This window comes from Schistocerca gregaria, chromosome 1 (genome assembly GCF_023897955.1).
Source record: "Schistocerca gregaria isolate iqSchGreg1 chromosome 1, iqSchGreg1.2, whole genome shotgun sequence".
Classification (NCBI taxonomy): domain Eukaryota; kingdom Metazoa; phylum Arthropoda; class Insecta; order Orthoptera; family Acrididae; genus Schistocerca; species Schistocerca gregaria.
Genome location: NC_064920.1, coordinates 464,118,149 through 464,139,088, shown reverse-complemented (window position 1 = coordinate 464,139,088; position 20,940 = coordinate 464,118,149). Strand labels below are relative to the sequence as shown.

The 20,940-nt window shown below is 39.1% G+C and overlaps 1 protein-coding gene across 1 annotated transcript in view; it reads right to left on the bottom strand.

Annotated features, from left to right (window-relative positions):
- LOC126352649 (protein FAM161B-like) overlaps positions 1 to 20,940 on the bottom strand; it is a 175,823-nt gene that overhangs the window by 114,628 nt on the left and 40,255 nt on the right. The window contains exon 3 of the mRNA XM_050002701.1: positions 20,388 to 20,615. Coding sequence (XP_049858658.1) covers positions 20,388 to 20,615 — 228 coding nt within the window. The remainder of the gene's footprint in view (positions 1 to 20,387; positions 20,616 to 20,940) is intronic.

Here is a 20,940-nt window from a genome sequence, read left to right as displayed (position 1 = left end):
TTATTGTTTGCAACTCATATAAAACACTTGGTAATTTTCGGTTGTTTGCCAGTTTTCCTATTTGCCACTTTTTTCTTCAACATACAAGTACATATTTTGACTAGACTGAAAGCACTAAGAGGGCTGCCACTACTGACAAAGGCCATTTGATTTCAGTTTATAAAGCTACTCCCATCAGCTACCATGACCAGCCTTTAGAGCAAACAATTAATATTAAATTGATTTGTTTCACCAGAACAACAGGGGGCTTAAAAATAAGGTAGATAAGCTTCTTGTTTGTCCAGAAGATTTGAAAAATTCTGAACTGATAGATGTTCTGTGCCCCTCAGAACACCAAGGAACCACAGAAATAGAAAAGATAAATACAAGGAATTACAAACTAACATTATTTTCATGTAGAGTGAATATGGAAGACAGAGGTTGCACCATATGTAAAAGTTGCATACAAAATTCAAAACATAGATACAAGAAATTTATTTTTGTGTAGAACAGAACCTAGAAAAATGTGATTTTAAGTTGTTACAACAGAATACTTCTCTTGTAATTGTAACAACCTACAGACCCCCATCCCTCCCCCTCAATCTCCAGGAAACTTTTACTTCATTATAAGAAATGTAGGGACATTATTGAGCTACAAGGCAGATAAGAAGCAACAACAAGTAAGTTGTGGAGATTTCAGTGTAAGTTATTGTAAAATATATAGACAGGAAAAATGAAATGGAATCATTATTTGGGTATTTCAGTTTAATTTTAGTGATTAATTTTCCAAGTCATGTGGAGCAGTATAGCAGAACACCAACTGATAACATTTGTATAAACTAATTAAGCTTATCCATTACAGATGTTCAAGAAATCATGACTGTTAATTCAATATAAATATTGTATTTACAAAAAGTCATTGACTGCAGTTTCCTGTATTTATATTTTTATAAACAGTGCTCACATTGGAACAATTAATGAGTATCCAGTAGTTAATGGACAAACTTATCATGATGCTCAAGTGAGGGAATTAAACAATACACAGAAGCAAGCTCATACAAAGCTGTGAAGCTTATTAATGAGAATACAACTCTTTTAAGTTAAAAGAGGTGGTATGGGATGAGGTTCTGTGTGTGTGTGTGTGTGTGTGTGTGTGTGTGTGTGTGTGTGTGTGTGTGTGTGTGTGTGTGTGTGTGTGTGTGTGGTGGGTGGGTGGGTGTGTGAGGGGAGTGGGGGGGGGGGGGGGCTGTAGTCAAATTCAATTTATTCAATAGTATTTTTTTTATATATTTTAAGGAAAGTCATTAACATGTACAGAAGTACATGCGATCTGACATGAAATTAATAATGCAGATTATAAGATTAAAACTATATGGGATATTCTCATATTGAAGACATGACAGCCCGTCAGTGAACAAGAAATTAAATGACAATGTTGTGACTGATAATTCACAAGTTACTGTATGAGTACTTTTAACACGCACTTTCTATCTTTATCAGCAAAAGTAGGATTAAATGGTTCAGTTGAAGTAGCAAGAGAATATACTAAAAATAGCAAATATCATCCAACAAAACTTAAAGCAACTAGAAGTAGCACCAACACCATTCACGAGGGAAACATTCCACGTGTGATATGTCTACTTGTGTCTGTATATGTGTGTGTGTGTGTGTGTGTGTGTGTGTGTGTGTGCGTGCGCGAGTGTGTGTGAGCAAGTGTATACCTGTCTTTTCCTCCCCCTAAGATAAGTCTTTCCGCTCCCGCGATTGGAATGACTCCTTATCCTCTCCCTTAAAACCCACATCCTTTCGTCTTTCCCTCTCCATCCCTCTTTCTTGATGAAGCAACCGTGGGTTGTAAAAGCTTGAATTTTGTGTGTTTGTTATTGTTTCTATCAACGTACCAATGCTTTCATTTGGTAAGTTACATCATCTTTGTTTGTGGGAAATAAAAACAAGAAACAACGATGCTGTGACTTACCAAATGGGAAAGTGCTGGTAGATAGACACAATAAAAAACACACAAACACACACACAAATTTCAAGCTTTTGCAACCCAAGGTTGCTTGATCAGGAATGAGGGAAGGAGAGGGAAAGATGAAAGGATGTGGGTATTAAGGGGGAGGGTAAGGAGTCATTCCAATCCCGGGAGAGGAAAGACTTACCTTACAGGGAAAAAGGACAGGTATACACTCGCGCGCAAACACACACCATATCCATCTGCACACATACAGACACAGGAAGACATGTAAATGCAAATAGGTTGTACAGAGATGTCAGTCGAGGCGGAAGTACAGAGGCAAAGATGTTGTTGAATGACAGGTGATGTACAAGGGGCGGCAACATGAAATTAGAGGAGGTTGAGGCCTGCTCGGAGAGGATATATTGAAAGGCAAGTTCCCATCACCAGAGTTCTGATAGGTTGGTGTCAGTGGGAAGTATCCAGATAACCCGGAAGATTTAACACTGTGCCAAGATGTGCTGGCCATGCACCAAGGCATGTTTAGCCACAGGGTGATCCTCATTACCAACAAACATTGTCTGCCTGTGTCCGTTCATGCGAATGGACAGTTTTTTGCTGGTCCTTTCCACATAGAAGGCTTCACAGTGTAGGAATGTCAGTTGGTAAATCATGTGGGTGCTTTCACACGTGGCTCTGCCTTTGATCGTGTACACCTTCCGGGTTATAGGACTGGAGCAGGTGATGGTGGGAGTGTTCATGGTACAAGTTTTACACTGGGTAGGGAAGGTGGTTTGGGGATTTCATAGGGATGAACCAAATGGTTACGGAGGTTAGGTGGACGGCAGAAAGACACTCTTGGTGGAGTGGGGAGGATTTCATGAAGGATGACCTCCATCTGTCCAATGGCCAGTTTCACACATCCATCGACATCAAACCCACCAACAAGCAACAGTACCTCCATTATCACAGCTGCCACCCATTCCATATCAAACAGTCACTTCCCTACAGCTTGGGTCTTCATGGAAAAACGAATCTGGTCCAGTCCTGAATGCCTTAACCATTACACCAATAACCTGAAAACAGCTTTCGCATCCTGCAACTATCCTCCCGACCTGGTACAGAAGCAAATAATCAGAGCTACTTCCTCATCCCCTCAAACCCAGAACCTCTCACAGAAGAATCCCAAAAGTGCCCATTTGTGATAGGATACTTTCCGGGACTGGATCAGACTCTGAATCTGGCTCTCCATCAGGGCTACGTCTTCCTCAAATCCTGCCCTGAAATGAGATCCATACTTCATGAAATCCTCCACACTCCACCAAGAGTGTCATTCCGCCGTCCACCTAACCTTCGTAACCTCTTGGTTCATCCCTATGAAATCCCCAAACCACCTTCCCTACCCTCTGGCTCCTACCCTTGTAACCGCCCCCAGTGTAAAACCTGTCCCATGCACCCTCCCACCATCACCTACTCCAGTCGTGTAACCCGGAAGGTGTACATGATCAAAGGCAGAGCCATATGTGAAAGCACCCAGGTGATTTACCAACTGACATGCCTACACTGTGGAGCCTTCTATGTGGGAATGACCAGCAACAAACTGTCCATTCACATGAACGGACACAGGCGGACAGTGTTTGTTGGAAATGAGGATCACCCTGTGGCTAAACATGCCTTGGTGCATGGCCAGCACATCTTGGCAAGTGTTACACCGTCCGGGTTATCTGGATACTTCCCACTGACGCCAACCTATCAGAACTCATCTCTGTGTTTCCAATATTTTTAATATAAGTAATTGGAATTTATTTGTTTATTTGTATACAGATTCTAAGTTCTTTCCTGAACACTGTGCAGATTTTTAGGTCTTATATGATTGTTATGACAAAAGCACTAAGAAAGGGTGAGAGAATGAAAGACACAAATGAGGGAAATACTTGCTTTATTTTGCAATTTAATGATACAAAATCTCAGTATAGGCAATATTTTCAGTAAATATTCTTTAATCATTTGCTAAATGTCCTTGCTCATTATCTTCACAAAGATAAAATTTTAAACCATCAAAAGATCAAACTCTACTTGTTGCAGTATATAACTGACCACATATAAAAACTGCTTCTCTTGATAAAATCCCAACTTTTTTTCAATATTTGTCCTTTGGAGTTACTAATGGTAATATCAAATCTAGGAATAATTGAAAATAGGGTTCTTTGAAATTGAAAACGTGAAATAGCAACCTGAATATGTCATATGTACACACAAAATCAAAATTTGCTTATTTTGTGTGATGCAAGTCAAAACTTTAAAATCAATAGCATTAGTTCAGAATGAAATTTTTATTCTGTAGCAGACTGTGTGATAACATGAAACTTCCTGGCAGATTGTAACCATGTGCAGGACTGAGACTTGACTTACGGTCTATCACAGGCAAGTGCTCTACTCACTGAGTGACCCAAGCACAATCCTCAACTTTACTTCTGTGAGTATGAAGCAGCTTGCACAGGATAGAGTAGTATGGAGAGCTGCACCAAACCAGTCTCTGGACTGAAGACAACAACAACCACCTTCTAGACTTCACAGAATCTTTCCTGCAAAAGTTGCAACATTAGCACTCCTGGAAGAAAGGATATTGTGGAGACATGGCTTAGCCACACCTGAGGGATGTTGTCAGAAAGAAATTTTCACTTTGCAATGGAGAATGCGCTGATATGAAACTTCCTGGCAGATTACAGGACTGAGACTCCAACTCGGGACCTTCGCTTCCCGCAGGCAAGTGCTCTACCGACTATGCGACTCAACCACGTCTCATGACCTGTGCTCACAGCTTTAATTCTGCCAGTACTTCATCTTCTACCTTCCCAACTTCCCAGAAGCCCTACTGTGGAGATTGCAAGACGAGCACCCCTGAAGGTATGGATCCTGCAGTGACATGACATTGCCACAACCTGTGTGACTTTCACCTTTATTTCTTCGTTCATAGTCCTTGGTGTCTACGTACTGTGTTGTACTGGCCAAAAAATGGGGGGTGGAAGTTCAACAGTGACTACAGTAAATGATGTAGCTGACAGTTGTACAGTGGTGTTACACAGTTCTTTACTTTCACTGATCACAACCCCCAAATATTACACAGATATACAGCCAGTTAACTATTGGCAAATTTTGATAAGCCTCATTAATATGTTGCAAGCAAACATCAGCATACTGCTACAATAGTTTACTGTAGAATATCTATGAGCAGTAAAAACCTAACCAGACAGTTCACAGTTCTTTCAGAATAATACAGTACGCACTGAACAGATAATGTCATTGTTTTAACACACGGTCTATTTGTGTTAACTTATTTTACTGTTAAGTTGCTGCATTATTGTTGTTCTAAACAGCGCAGATTCCTTGTCTGAAAATCAGCCATGGACTGAGTGTCTTGAGCCCAAAAATTGGGCCTTTATATATCCTCACAGTAATAGGCACTGAAACTACACATTGTTCAACATTAAAGTAACAGAAATTACTTTTAAAACATGCCTCATTCAATTAACTGAATACATGGAAAGTTTTTTTTCTTTTAACAGTTTCTTCTACTACAAGGGTTAAGCTGAATTATTTGTTTAAATGATGAAATTAACAGATATACTTATGCAAACTACACTTTTGACAAAACTGGTAATTACTTTGGAATTAATTAAGAGCTGGCTTCAGTAACATGTTTTCGAATAGAGCCAAATAAATACTTTAAGGACCCTAGTGATTCTTTTTCCAAATGTTTATCATTATTACAGAATATATATTTGCTCGTAAGCAACAATATAATTTAAGTCAGGGAACAATTTCTGATTTCACCCTATAATGAAAGATATTAACTAGGAATAGTTAAAATAAATCAGGAAATTAATAACACACATAAAACTAAGCACAAAACTAGGTTTGGTGTTATATTCTTTAAAAATTTTTGAAAATGCAGATTATACTCATGTATGTTAATGATAATTAGTCAATAATTAATTTAAGGAAATGGACGGAAAAACAAGAGAGGACATAAAAAGACCCCAGCTTGTTTCAAATTAAAGCTGTGTGCAGAACTGAGGCATAAATTCGGGACCTTTGCCATTCTCAGACAAGAGCTCTATCAACTGAGCTATCCAACCATGACTCATTGCCCATTGTCATAGCTTTACTTCCACCAGTATCTCATCTCCTACCTTCCAAACTTCACAGAAGTTCTTCTACATGCTTGGGTAGCTCAGTTGGTAGAGTACCTGCCTGCAAAAGACAAAGATCCTGATTTTGAGTCTCGGTCCAGCAAAATTTTAATATGCCACCACATTTCAATGGGATTGCTGTATAAACATTTGACACACAGTCTAGTTCCACTGACTAATTCTTCCCTCATTAGTTAATTTTCAATTGTAATTTTTGTGGTGATAAACCATTTACAGACAGAGAATTCAAAAACTCTAATGGGTAGAAATTATTAATGTCACATCATTATCACATAGTATTTTATAACAGCTGTGAAAATTTTTTTGTTTGTACTGGCATAGCATTCAATATAACATTATTTATTATGGCACAGTTTTCATTTTTTGGTGCTAGAATAACTGAATTTAACATGGATTGTGATAAAAATGTTTTCTGCAATACTGCCATGAATATCATTAATGATATTATTTTGATCACCAAGTAGTGGCTGTGGTATTTCAATAATATTGTCAACAAACTCTGGAAGTTTCCTTTGTTGGCTGTTATCAATTTGTTTAAAAGATCCACAAACTCTACTTCACGTGGCAAAGCCCTCATATTTTGAGTTAAGTAACATGATGAAATTTATGGAATGCATTCCAACTTGTAAAGCAATCATCAAGTTAAGATACAAATGATTCACATGGAACAAATGATAAGATTTAATGACAATTACTGTGCAAAACAACCGTTTTACCTCCAAGAGTTTTATGTTTATTACTGATCACTACACAAATCTCTAAACAATCTATCTGTAAGTTACAGTGCTTGAAGTTGACACAGGAAACTTCATCAATATGAATCAATGATCATGAAATAATGTACCATAAAATGGGGTGACTTTGAACATTTTAAATTTAATTTTGTAAATCAAACAGAAACTTCTCAATATATTGACATCAAACTTTTTGGGAAGTTGCAAGAGGTGTTGCTGTATATGATAAAGCACATTATACATTTTTATCCCCCATGCTTAATTTATTTACTTATTTATTTTAATTTTTCACTGTTATGTTTTATCCCATGGGTTGGGGTTACTTTGAACATGGAAACATTTGCCTATTCTATGAGAGTCATGTCAACTGCTGTTGAATGACACCCCTACCATATGAAACAGCATGATATTTTGTATATAAATATAGTATTGAAAATAACTTATTTTGAAAAATTTGGGTATTTTTATGTGTTTTCTTTAATGATCTGAAACTGTTCACATGATTACGGCTTAATTTTGCTAATAATGGAAATGGGTGCTGAGCTACTTATGAAATAAGAAAATTATTTAAAGACAGATCTTTCCAAAACAGTCTATATGACTTTAACAAAAGTAATGAAAAAAAAGTTATCGCATTTTGAGGAAATACAACTGTAAACACTCTACAGAAAAGAAAGTTGCCAGGAAAGAGTTTCAGCTCTAACAGATGTCATAGACATCAAATTCAAACTTAGAATGAAGCCTTTCCCAAATATCTACCTTAGGTATAATCCTACAGATGTCATCTTTCTTAAAACCTGACACACTGGGAACATAAGGCCACGCAAAAAAAAAAAAAAAAAAAAAAAAAAAGTCATCTGATTCCACCTTGGAATGCCATTTCCTCAGAAGTGTAATGTCATCATCAGTGATAACATGTTCAACATAATATTTTACACTTCTCTTTGAAGGAAACTTCACTAAAACATATTTTCCACGGAGCTCATGCGTCAAAGAATAGGGAAGGCGCTGTTCAAAGTCACCCCTTGAAAGACAGGCCTTCACATGTTATATTTTCACATCACCGAAGAATAAATATAACATTTTATGCTTTTTGTAAATATTCATTCAAGTGTTAACCTTGCCCTTAAAAACTCATTTCAAATTCTAAACTCAAAAATGCCTCTAATAATAGGCAAATGTTTTTGTATTGTGAAGGAACTTACATTTCCAGAAAATTATTTTATTTTCTGGCATTGGTATACAACGTTATTTCATATTGACTGTCATATCATCTGAAAGTATTGATTATGGGTGATATTTAACAACTCTGACCTTAATTCCATATTTACACACTGAAGTGCAGCATTTACTTTAAAAAGACCTTAAATTGCTGTTCAAAGTCACCCCGCTCTATGGCATTAATCATAATTACTGTCTGATATTGCATTGGGCACTGAATTCTCCAAAACTGGAATGGGAAATTTAAACACATTGAGCAATGTTGTGCCTCCAGTCAGAAGAGGTGAGGTTATGCCACTAAAGGCTGTTACAATTCAATGAAGATTCAGCAAATTTAATTTCTGAATAATTGCGGTTTGTGTGAATGTTTTACCACAGCAAGCATGATAAGTTAAGCAAAACACATTTGAGCCAGTGTTGTTGTACTGAACTTTGTGAATAACACTGTCAATTATAGTATGCTGTTCACAGTTAGTTCTTTTGTAAAGTTCATTACATTAGAGCTCTTAATGGATTAGACCTAAAATATCTACTTCAGGACATTATGGCATTAATTTTGGAATAGTTAATCCAAGTAATCGACATGTCAAATAATGACCATTCAAAATATCATCAATTTCTAATACTGTTCTGTTGTAAGAAATTTCTTCATTGTATCCCATTAAGAAATCTTTGCACAGAATTGTTCTAAATTCAAGTCACAATGCTAAAGCATCTGCTGGTATGATCAACACAGAAATTACACCAAACAAATTATACTTTTGCTTTGGTGAATTCAGTTCCTTTGTTTCAACTAAACATTCATGCCATTCATTGTCATTTGAAGCAATACTGTGAATGTGACATGCTTCAGTAAATGTACTGTACATGATTCCATTATAAGTGCTAACATTTTCAAATGATTTAGGACCACAAATGTGGAATAACAGCAGACAAGTTCTACATCCATTGGAGACACTACATACATGCATGTAATAATTTTATCACCGTCACATATACTCTTCTTCCATCTTTTGTACCATCTACGCAGACACAGTGCAAAGGAATATCAGTATAATGGTAAACATTCGCCAATGGATCAGTTTCATTTAATGCAAAAATGGTAATAATTTGTTTACTTCATGATTTCAAATGCATCCTGTTCTGGTTCTACTCTGAAGTAATCATTTTGTCTACAAGGTAAATAAATATTACACCTTATGATAAGAGTATGACTGAAAATGCATTAGTATTTCACAAATTTGGCATACTGTCTCAGTCAATCTGGCATTAAGGGCATTCAAAAAATTGCTCACTTTATCAATCTGAACTTCTTCATTCCCGTGTGTTCTTTCATTGCCTACTTCTATAGTTGCACTACTATATCCTTTATATATGTATTTATAAATATATCTAACACTTTTAAGTGTTGTGCAAACTTCAACATCCACATGGCAATCAAATTTAGCTAGCAAATATGTACTGTATTATTGAGTGGTTGTCCTCAAACATTAGTGCTAACACCAGTATCACACTGTCTTTACAATGGATATCCATTAACTGACTTGTATGGTTGCAAAGAAATCTTTAGGATTTTTATTTTTATTTATTTATGTATTTTTATGTATTTTTGCAATTGCCATCTCTCATAAACACAGAATTTTGATTAAAAGCACCACATGGGCCAAGCATCATATGTTTTCCAATATAAATAGCTTATGGTGTGTTCGAATATATGGAATTTCTGCACATACAGCTTTATCAATATCACAAATGTCTACTATTTTATCAATTTCACTTAAAGTGATTAAAATATGGGCATATAGCAATCCAAATAAATTCATCTGTGTAAGTGATTGCCTGAACTTTACCAAAAAAGGTTTCATTATATTGCACCAATTAATTATTTTAATTTAATCATGAAATGAGCACAATTCTTTCAGGATGGAAATTAGCAGATTCATGTGGTTCAATGTTGTTAATTATTTCTGGACAACCAGCATTGCAAGTCATTGTAACAAAGAACAAAGGTTTTCTGAAATCTTGAACAATGGACATTGCATCCAAATAATTCTGATACATATTTTGTGGACAATCATTGCATGAAGAAGGCAAAATAACTCTTCTTCCAATATCCAATATTTGCAGTATGATTCAGATTTAGTAATAAATTAATACATATGTTATTATAAATTTCTGGCTTCAGAATAGACTGTTTTTTCCTCATGAAATGGAGTCTTGTATGTACAATGCCTGCATACATACATACATACGTACCTATCAACAGTTCACTGCAAAAATAGCTTTTGTGAATGTTGTGAAATGTTGAAACCATCTCTAACTGAAAGACGATAGCTTGCATATCACAACATGATAACTTTATTTCTAGATTGTAATGCAGTTGATGTACTTGATGTATTATGGAACAATTAGTATCCCACCCAGTATGTCCATTAGGAAATAACAATGGATATGCTAATAGAACCAGTGAGCAATCTAAAACTGAGATGTTTCTGACTGTACCAGCGGTTTTAAGAAAACACACACCATATTTATTCTGAAGGGTAAAAATAGCAGGCACACCAGTCTTAACTGCATCACTGGGTGTCAAAATTTTTATTAACCCTATTAGGCTACAGCAGTTTCTCTATTTTCATTTTCCACTCTTTTAGAATAATCTTTCATTGCAGTAAATAAACACACAAAAGGATTAGCACATTCTATTTCAATAGCAATTTCATGCATTACATTGTTATCAGTATTCCACCATTTACTTGTTAGTTCATTCAGCCTATATGCCATAAAAATATAATTGAGCACATCACAGTGAACAACCATGTGTAGAAGTCACTGGACCTGGTGTATGACAAAAAATGTTGTGTATCTTAAATTAACACTAAGTAAAACTGTGTCCAAAATTATTTTATGTTCATGTAGTGGAAATTTTAAAGTGTGATAGAGAAGGTATCATCAGAGTTATGGATGTGAAAGCATCCACTTCCTTTTAACACTCTCAACAGCCACGTACACAAGATTTTTTGTTAGTGCACATCTATGGCAAAGTATTTTCCAAATTATGTAAGTTTCATTGGCCTCCTTGTATAATTAATATTAAATATAATAATATTATGAGAAGGAAAGTTGCTACTCACCATATAGCGGAGATGCTGAGTTGCAGATAGTCACGTGCGTTGAGTTGCATTTGTATGAGACAATATCCTTAACAGCTGATAGTTGTAATTGTGAGAGTCTTATTGTTGTACCTATCTGGGGCACAGAATCTCAGCTATATGGTGAGTAGCAACTTTCCTTTTCATAATATTGTTACATTCCATCATGGATTTTCCATTGTTTAATATTAAATATATAATTTTTATTTATTTATCTTGCAGATAATTAGATGCACAAATTAAAAAGGTTGTCATGTGACATGAGTGAGGACAAAGCCTTAGTGCTTTGAAATTGACTTAAAACAGTGCTGACTGAGGAACTTCTTGACTGAAATGTTTGCTTTTGCAAAAATTTCAACAGTTTTTTTTCCAAATGGCCTTTGTTTCCTTATTTTAGTTTTATTTAAGCTTTCAAAAAATGATTGTTCTGTTGAGAAGCAGCATTTTACTGCTGGTGGAATGAATGGGTGTCTGATTTAAGGTGTTTCTCAACATCATTCTTCTTTTCCCATCCAATTTGATGATTACAAAATCTTTAGAATATTAATTTCAACCTTCCATGGACATTCACAAGTATGAGACACATACTTGACAATGCTACATATAGAACCGACAAGGCACTTATCATAGAACTAGAACCAAAAATAATCATTCAATAATTAGGTGAAGAATTTTCGAATGGTCAAAATACATGACACATTAAACACTGGCAGACAGCGACAAGCATTAGAATTCTGACTGCAAGAGGGGAGAGGAACAGTCCAGGGAAATATGCCTCGCCTCCCTCTTGCAAGGCAGCAGCGAAATGCAGAACTGACACAGTGTCATAGGGATTGCCAATCTATTCTGGTATTGTGAGGGTCACAGTTCGAATCCTGGTTGGACCAGGATTAGTCGTTTCACTCTTTTCAAAATAAGAAAAGAAAACAATGAGCAATGGACACACAAAGCATTCAGGAATGGCTATTGCACAATTGCTACTTGAGGTTGGCAAAGTACTGTTCAGAAGGTAGCTCTGACCCGACGTCTTGCGGTAATTCAACACAATCACACTTCAAAACACCCATCACGTAAAACTGCCAAGTTAAAAGTGTCCACCATGCTGGTGTAAAGTGTCACCAGCACATCGTTCGGTAAAGATGTAGCAAAAAGATTGACAGTGGATGCAGGATCAAGCACACTTGTCATGAGAGAGGCCAGAGACACACCACAAGCAACATGCTTCCAACACCCTCTCCACAGTATGTATTTTAGGGTGCTGCTACTGACCAGAGTGCCTCAGTCGCTGACTCACTGATTCACACTCCAGTTGACATCTGTCAGTTCACATTGCAGGTTATGACAGTAAATAAAGAACCATGTTAATCCCCATGTGCATTTGTGTTGTAGAAAGAGGATACTGGTCACCCGTAACAACAGCCTCTTCCTTGCTTCCTTACGGTACAAGACTCTACATCCATTTATACCAACTATTGAACTTTAGCTAACAAACAAACAAAAGTGTTTCTTTCTACTAAAATCGTAAGTCTCAAGGCTGAGTACGATGTTGCATTATGTCGTGTGTTGCATTATGTCATGTATATCTGCACCAGACCATTCAAGTTCCCACAATTAGCATGGCATCAGAGTGTCAAGTACATAATAGCAAGAATTGCATTCATGCACTTTTTATTTTGCAAACACATTCTTACACATATAATGTTTCCAAACTGGGCTCTGTCAGATAATATGTAATACCAGTATCTGAAAATTGGTCACAGTTTCAATATTTATATGCAGAAAACAAAGCTATTTCAAACTATCTCTGATGACATAGTTCCTCTGGATACAATTAATTATGAAATAGCATCTACTATACTCACATTTATTGCAAAATGTGAAGTATTCTGGTCCCTAGTAATGGATCAATAGCACAGGGGATTTTTCCAGACAGGTTAAAATATGTAATTATAAGCCTCTTTATAAGAAATGTGACAAGAAAGACTTGAATAATTATCATCCAGTTCTCTTACTGACATCTTTTCCAAAATATTTTAAAAAGTAATGTACTCAAGAATAGTCTCCTATTTAAGTACAAACAATTTCCTTAGCATATCACAGGTTGGATTCCTCAAGGTTTACTTAACTGAGAATGCTGTTTACACATTCACTCACCAATATCAAAAGCCTTAAATAATAAAATATGGCAGTTGGTATTTTTTGTTATCTTTCCAACGCGTTTCATTGTGTACATCATGTTACAATCTTGACTACCAAACTTTATACTAATGAATAACTATTACTCCTTTGAAGGAAAGATATCCAAACAAATCTGTGGCACAGCCATGAGCACCCACATCGCACCCTCCTATGCCAACCGTTTTATGGGCCATTTAGAGGAAACCTTGCTAGCCTTTCAAAACCTCAAAACCTGGTCTGGTTCAGGTTCACTGAAGACATCTCTATGATCTGAACTCAGGGCCAAGACACACTATACTCATTCCTTCATAACCTTAACGCCTTCTCTCCCATCCCCTTCATCACCTATTCCCCCTAAACCCAGCATGCCACCTTCCTTGATGTTGATCTTCTCTTCTCTGATGGTTCCGTCCACACCTCCGTCCACATTAAACCAGCCAACCACCAAAAGTACCTGCATTTCGGCAGCTGGCATCCCTTCCACACCAAAAATCCCTTCCAAACAGCGTGGCTATCTGGGAACGGAGTATCTGCACTTACAAGAATTCATTTGTCAATATACTGAAAGTCTCACCAAGGCCTTCACAGATAGACACTATCCCCAAGGCCAAGTCCACAGAGATTTCCTGTGCCATTTCCCCACACACCTCCAATCCTCCCACCAGCCAGCTACAGACGAGTGCCCGATTCATCACCCAATACCACCTCACACTGGAATAGCATCATGCCCTGAAATGAGGGGCATCCATACTAGTCTATCCCTATGCCACTCACAATCCCAACCAAATGCCTCAGGGATCATATCCCTGTGGAAGACCTGGGTGCAAGATCTACCCAAACCTCCTAATCCAGTCATGTCACAGACTTATCTTGCCCAAGCAAAGGCTGGGCCACCTGTGAAAGCAGCTATTTTGTAAAGCTGCCACTGACAAGCTTTTTATATTGGTATGACTCCCAAACCACAGTCCACCAGCATGAACAGCCATTGCCAAATTGTGGCCAAGAGCAAAGCAGAACACCTCAGGGGCACAAAATGCAGCTGAACACAGTATCCTTCATTTCAATGGCTGTTTCACAACCGAGGCCATCTGAATCCTCCCCTCCACCACCAGCTTTTCTGACTGCGTAGATGGAAGTTATCCTTACAACACATTCTCTACTGCTGAAATCATTCCAGACTCAATCTATGGTAATCTATTGTCCCTGTACCCTAAACCCAACAGTTTCCGCCCGCTGTCCTATCATATACTCCTTTTTCACTTCCCCCAACCTCAACATATGCCATACTCTGCCAATGCACCAACCTGCCCTTTCCCCTTCCCTGCTCCTCTCTTTCTCTGCTCTGTTTATTCCCCCACACCCCACCTCCCGATGCTGCACCTAGCAGTCTTGACAGGCTGCCATTGAGATGCCCCACCAGATAGTGCTCTTCCTTCCCCCTAACCATACCCTGCAACCCCTCCCCCTTCTCTGCCCAACTCCAGATTGCTATTCATGTGGCAGTCGCATTCCAGTCAGAGCTGCCAAAGGTAGTGGTCATATGTGCATGAGGTGTGCTTGCTCATGTGATGGTATGTGTGTGTGTGTGTGTGTGTGTGTGTGTGTGTGTGTGTGTGTGTTCTCTTTGGTCAAGAAGTCTTTGGCTGAAAACTATAATGTGTAACAGCATTTTCATTGTGCCTGTCTACAACTCAATGGGTCATCTTTAGGTGAGTAGCAATCAATCCTTTTCCTAATATTGTTGTCGGAACAACTTATGTTTTACGTATAACTGGCTTGAACTGTAATTAACAATCAGAATACAAAAAGCCATGCTGAGTAATTCAGACAATTTTGGAAAGGTAGGAAATTTTAGGGACTGTGGAGACAGACAATGCTGGAAAGGTAGGAAATTTTAGGGATTGTGGAGAAATCACAACACGAGTACCACAGGTTTCAATTTTGGATCCACTCCTGTTTCTCATATATGTAAATGACCTTCCACTTAACATGCAACATGCAGAACTGGCAATTTTTGTAGATGACATAAGTGTTTTAATAAATCTCATTAGAGGGAAAGCAACAGAATAGATTGTTAATGAAGTTTTACAAAGAAATTAAGTTCTTCTCTGATTGTGAACTACCCCTAAATTTTGAAAAATACACTATATTAAACGCTGTTCAACAAATAGAGTCATACCAACAACTGATGCAGCACAGAAACAAGTCATTAAATAGGAAAAATGGTTAAAATGCCTCTAAGCCCTATGGGATTACCATCTGAGGCCATCAGTCCCCTACATTTAAAACTACTTCAACCTAACTAACCTAGGGACATTACACATATCCATGCCCGAGGCAGGATTTGAACCTGCAACTGTAGCAGGTGTGTGATTCCAGACTGAAGTGCCTAGAACTGCTTGGCCACCACGGCATGCCAGTAAATAGGATAGAATGCTCCAAATTCCTAGGTGTACATACTGATGAAAACTTGAACTGGTAGAAGCATATTACTGAGCTTCTCTAAACAATTAAGTTCTAGTACTTTTGCTCTTCATACAGTTGCTAGTCTTGAAAACAACAAATCAACCTCCTGATATATATTACATGTTGTGTATGTATATGTTTGTTTGTGTGTCTATCAACATGCCAGCGCTTTCGTTTGGTAAGTTACAGGGGAACATTCAACGTGAGAAAAATATATCTAAAAACAAAGATGATGTGACTGTGTTTGTTTGTGTGTCTATTGACCTGCCAGCACTTTTTTATATATCTAAAAACAAAGATAATGTGACTTACCAAACAAAAGCACTGACAGGTCAATAGACACACAAACAAACACAAACATGCACACAAAATTCAAGCTTTCGCAACTAACAGTTGCTTCTTCAGGAAAGAGGGAAGGAGAGGGGGAAAGACAAAAGGATGTGGGTTTTAAGGGAGAGGGTAAGGAGTCATTCCAATCCCGGGAGTGGAAAGACTTACCTTAAGGGGAAAAAAGGACAGGTATACACTCGCGCGCGCACACACACACATATCCATTCGCACTTACTCAGACACAAGCAGACATTTGTAAAGGCAAATAGTTTGGGCAGAGATGTCAGTCGAGGAGGAAGTACAGAGGCAAAGATGTTGTTGAAAGACAGGTGAGGTATGAGAGATGGCAACTTGAAATTAGCGGAGGTTGAGGCCTGGCGGATAACGAGAAGAGAGGATATACTGAAGGGCAAGTTCCCATCTTCGGAGTTCTGACAGGCTGGTGTTAGTGGGAAGTATCCAGATAACCCGGACAGTGTAACACTGTGCCAAGATGTGCTGGCCGTGCACCAAGGCATGTTTAGCCACAGGGTAATCCTCCTTACCAACAAACACTGTCTGCCTGTGTCCATTCATGCGAATGGACAGTTTGTTGCTGGTCATTCCCACATAGAAAGCTTCACAGTGTAGGCAGGTCAGTTTGTAAATCACGTGGGTGCTTTCACACGTGGCTCTGCCTTTGATCGTGTACACCTTCCGGGTTACAGGACTGGTGTAGGTGGTGGTGGGAGGGTGCATGGGGCAGGTTTTACACCAGGGGCAGTTACAAGGGTAGGAGCCAGAGGGTAGGGAAGGTGGTTTGGGGATTTCATAGGGTTGAACCAAGAGGTTACGAAGGTTAGGTGGACGGCAGAAAGACACTCTTGGTGGAGTGGGGAGGATTTCATGAAGGACGGATCTCATTTCGGGGCAGGATATTAGGAAGTCGTATTGCTGCTGGAGAGCCACATTCAGAGTCTGATCCAGTCCCGGAAATTATCCTGTCACAATCTCATTTCGGGGCAGGATTTTAGGAAGTCGTATTGCTGCTGGAGAGCCACATTCAGAGTCTGATCCAGTCCCGGAAATTATGCTGTCACAAGTGGGGCACTTTGTGGTTCTTCTGTGGGAGGTTCTGGGTTTGAGGGGCTGAGGAAGTGTCTCTGGTTATTTGCTTCTGTACCAGGTCAGGAGGGTAGTTGCGGGATGCCAAACCTGTTTTCAGGTTGTTGGCATTCAGGGATTCCGGACTGGAGCAGATTCGTTTGCCACGAGGACCTAGGCTGTAGGGAAGGGACCATTTGATGTGGAATGGGTGGCAGCTGTCATAATGGAGGTACTGTTGCTTATTGGTGGGTTTGATGTGGACAGACAAGTGAAGCTGGCCATTGGACAGATGGAGGTCAACGTCAAGGAAAGTGGCATGGGATTTGGAGTAGGACCAGGTGAATCTGATGGAACCAAAGGAGTTGAGGTTGGAGAGGAGATTCTGGAGTTCTTCTTCACTGTGAGTCCAGATCATGAAGATGTCATCAATAAATCTGTACCAAACTTTGGGTTGGCAGGCCTGGGTAACCAAGAAGGCTTCCTCTAAGCAACCCATGAATAGGTTGGCATATGAGGGGGCCATCCCACATCAATGATCATTTTTAGCCACTTCTCACAGGTTTTAATGTCATTATTTTTTCGTCAGACAATTGTTAGCCTCATTTTCACAATCTGCCACCACAAAACCACTCCTTTTAATACATTTACACATAGTTTTTTCGAAATTTTCCCGAATTTCTCTACCCTTTAACGTGTTTTGGTGGCAACACAACGACCTAACCTTTATGCACATCGTTGTCTACCAACCCAAGTTCACCACAGGATCAACATAGCCCAGCTTTAGCCAACACTTTTTCGCCTTTTTTCACACCAGATCTCCAGTTGCTTTCTAGTTCACCTTTATCTCTCCCCATATATTTTTATTTTCATTTTCATTTCAGCCTCATGTTACACTTTCCACCTTCTAATACCATGTCACCCTCACAACATCCCCACAACGACCCCATTAAGTTTTATTTACATTCCCTCCGCAAACATACCTTCGCCCTAGCCAGATTACACTAACATATTTTATTTTCTCAGGCTTGTCTGACATTTGGCATTACCCCCAAAGGCCTCACACTTAAAGCTCCCATCTCTGGCAGCAACCCTTCTTTCCTCAGTCCCTAAACCAGTTCCAAACTGAACAATCCATTGCCGTCACCCACCTAATCTTTCACCTACACATCAACTCAGCCAATTAACACACCCGTCAACTCCTATCCTTAATAAAAGTCCTCAATCTTTCCTCTCCCACATCCACACCAGCTGTTCAGAGCATCCTCCTACAGGCCAACCGCAAATTAGAACAGCATGCCACCCTCCACCTCAAAAAACTATCCAATCTCCTGGTTTCTCACCTCCGGAAAGGCAACTCACTCACCCTTCACAACCTTTCCAGCATTTCTCAACCTCCTCTCATTGCACACAAACCCAGTCTCTCCCATCTACTCAATCTCCCACTTCCAGCTCCATTCCCTCCAAAACCTCAAAATTTCAATCAACACAATCTGGAACCACAAAACCCAAATTAGTAGTTCACCTTTCCTCCAAACCTCTCTCCCAATCTGAAACCTCTGTCCTATTCAAAGGACTCGCCTTCAGCCCCACTTCCAGATTCAACCAAACAGACCTCGTCAAAGATTTACTGTCCTACACTTGTACTCTCTGCTGGAAATATCACTTTGCCACGAAGAGAAATGATCCTAATCCTACTCCTAATGATCCAACTCCCCAAGACACTATCCAAATTGAACCTTGCCTGGAACAATTCCGTCCTCCGTCACAGCGGGACCACCCTCCTCTTCCTCAAAATCACCCTCTCCAAACCTTCCAGGAATTTCTGACTTCCAGCCTTGCCTCTCAATCCGTCTTAAAAAACCTTAATCCTACTCCCAACATCACCACTGCTGAAGCCCAAGCTATCCGTGATCTGAAGGATGACCGATCCATCGTCATTCTTCCGGCGACAAGGGTTCCACGACCGTGGTACTTGATCGTCGGGAGTATGTGGCTGAGGGACTGCATCAGCTTTCAGACAACACCACATACAAAGTTTGCCAAGGTAATCCCATTCCTGATGTCCAGGCGGAGCTTCAAGGAGTCCTCAGAACCATGGCCCCCCTACAAAACCTTTCACCTGACTCCATCAACCTCCTGACCCCACAGACACCCCGTACCCCTACCTTCTACCCTCTTCCTAAAATTCACAAACCCAATCATCCCGGCCGCCCCATTGTAGCTGGTTACCAAGCCCCCACAGAACGTATCTCTGCCTACGTAGATCAACACCTTTAACCCATTACATGCAGTCTCCCATCCTTCATCAAGGACACCAACCACTTTCTCGAACGCCTGGAATCCTTACCCAATCTGTTACCCCCGGAAACCATCCTTGTTACCATTGATGCCACTTCCTTATACACAAATATTCCACACGTCCAGGGCTTTGCTGCGATGGAGCACTTCCTTTCACGCTGATCATCTGCCACCCTACCTAAAACCTCTTTCCTCATTACCTTAGCCAGCTTCATCCTGATCCACAACTTCTTCACTTTTGAATGCCAGACATACCAACAATTAAAGGGAACAGCCATGGGTTATTATTATGGATGTGTTTTTATTATGTAGTATTATTATGGATGTGTTTTTATTTTCAATATAAAATAGCCTCATGCACGAAAATTACTTTCTTTTTCAAAAAATTAATGTGACTGGACACAAAAAATAGACTATTTTTACTTCTCATATGTGGGAAAGGTGACACAGAAATCGAAAACATAAAGCAGAATAGAGATGAGAACTTCAATTCCTAAACAGTAAGTATACCTTTGGAGTTTCAGTCTCCTTTATTACATTTAGTATGTGCTTACATGTGTAACATTTCTGGCAATGAAGATGATCATACAATACAAAAGGAATGGCAATAACAGATTATCTGTACCTGATTAGCTTGCTGTGCCATCACCACCAATTTACAAAGGAAAAAATTACACATATATCTAGTTTTAACAAAATAATGTAGAACTAACTGAAGGGGAGAAAATAGTTTTTCTGACACAGATTGTCTACAAATAAAGAAAGTATTCTTTACCTGTAAAATTCATCTTCTCTCATTTTTTGGTACACATGACTGCCAAATAAGTTCTTTGGTACTGGCTTTGCACGAAAAGGTTGGAATTTATTCTCCCCTGTTGCACTCAAGTCAGGTGTTGAACGAAAAAAACTTAGTTTTTTACGCTCTTCATCCCTTATAACAAAACTGAATGGCTTCATTTGTGACTGAAGCTCTGCAATAAACTGTTTTCGTAACTTTTTCCTCCTAAGGAATAAAAAAAGATGTAATTGTTTATCATCATCTTATACCAATTTATTGATGTGATATTTGGAATCTACTACAATGAGTTTAGATCTCTCTCTCTCTCTCTCTCTCTCTCTCTCTCTCTCTCTCTCTCTCTCTCTCTCTCACACACACGCAAGCACACATGCAAGCACGCACGCACGCACGCACGCACGCGCACGCACACGCACACGCGCACACACACACACACACACACACACACACACACACACACACACACGCACACACGCACACACGCACACACGCACGCACGCGCACACACGCGCACAGACACACACACACACAC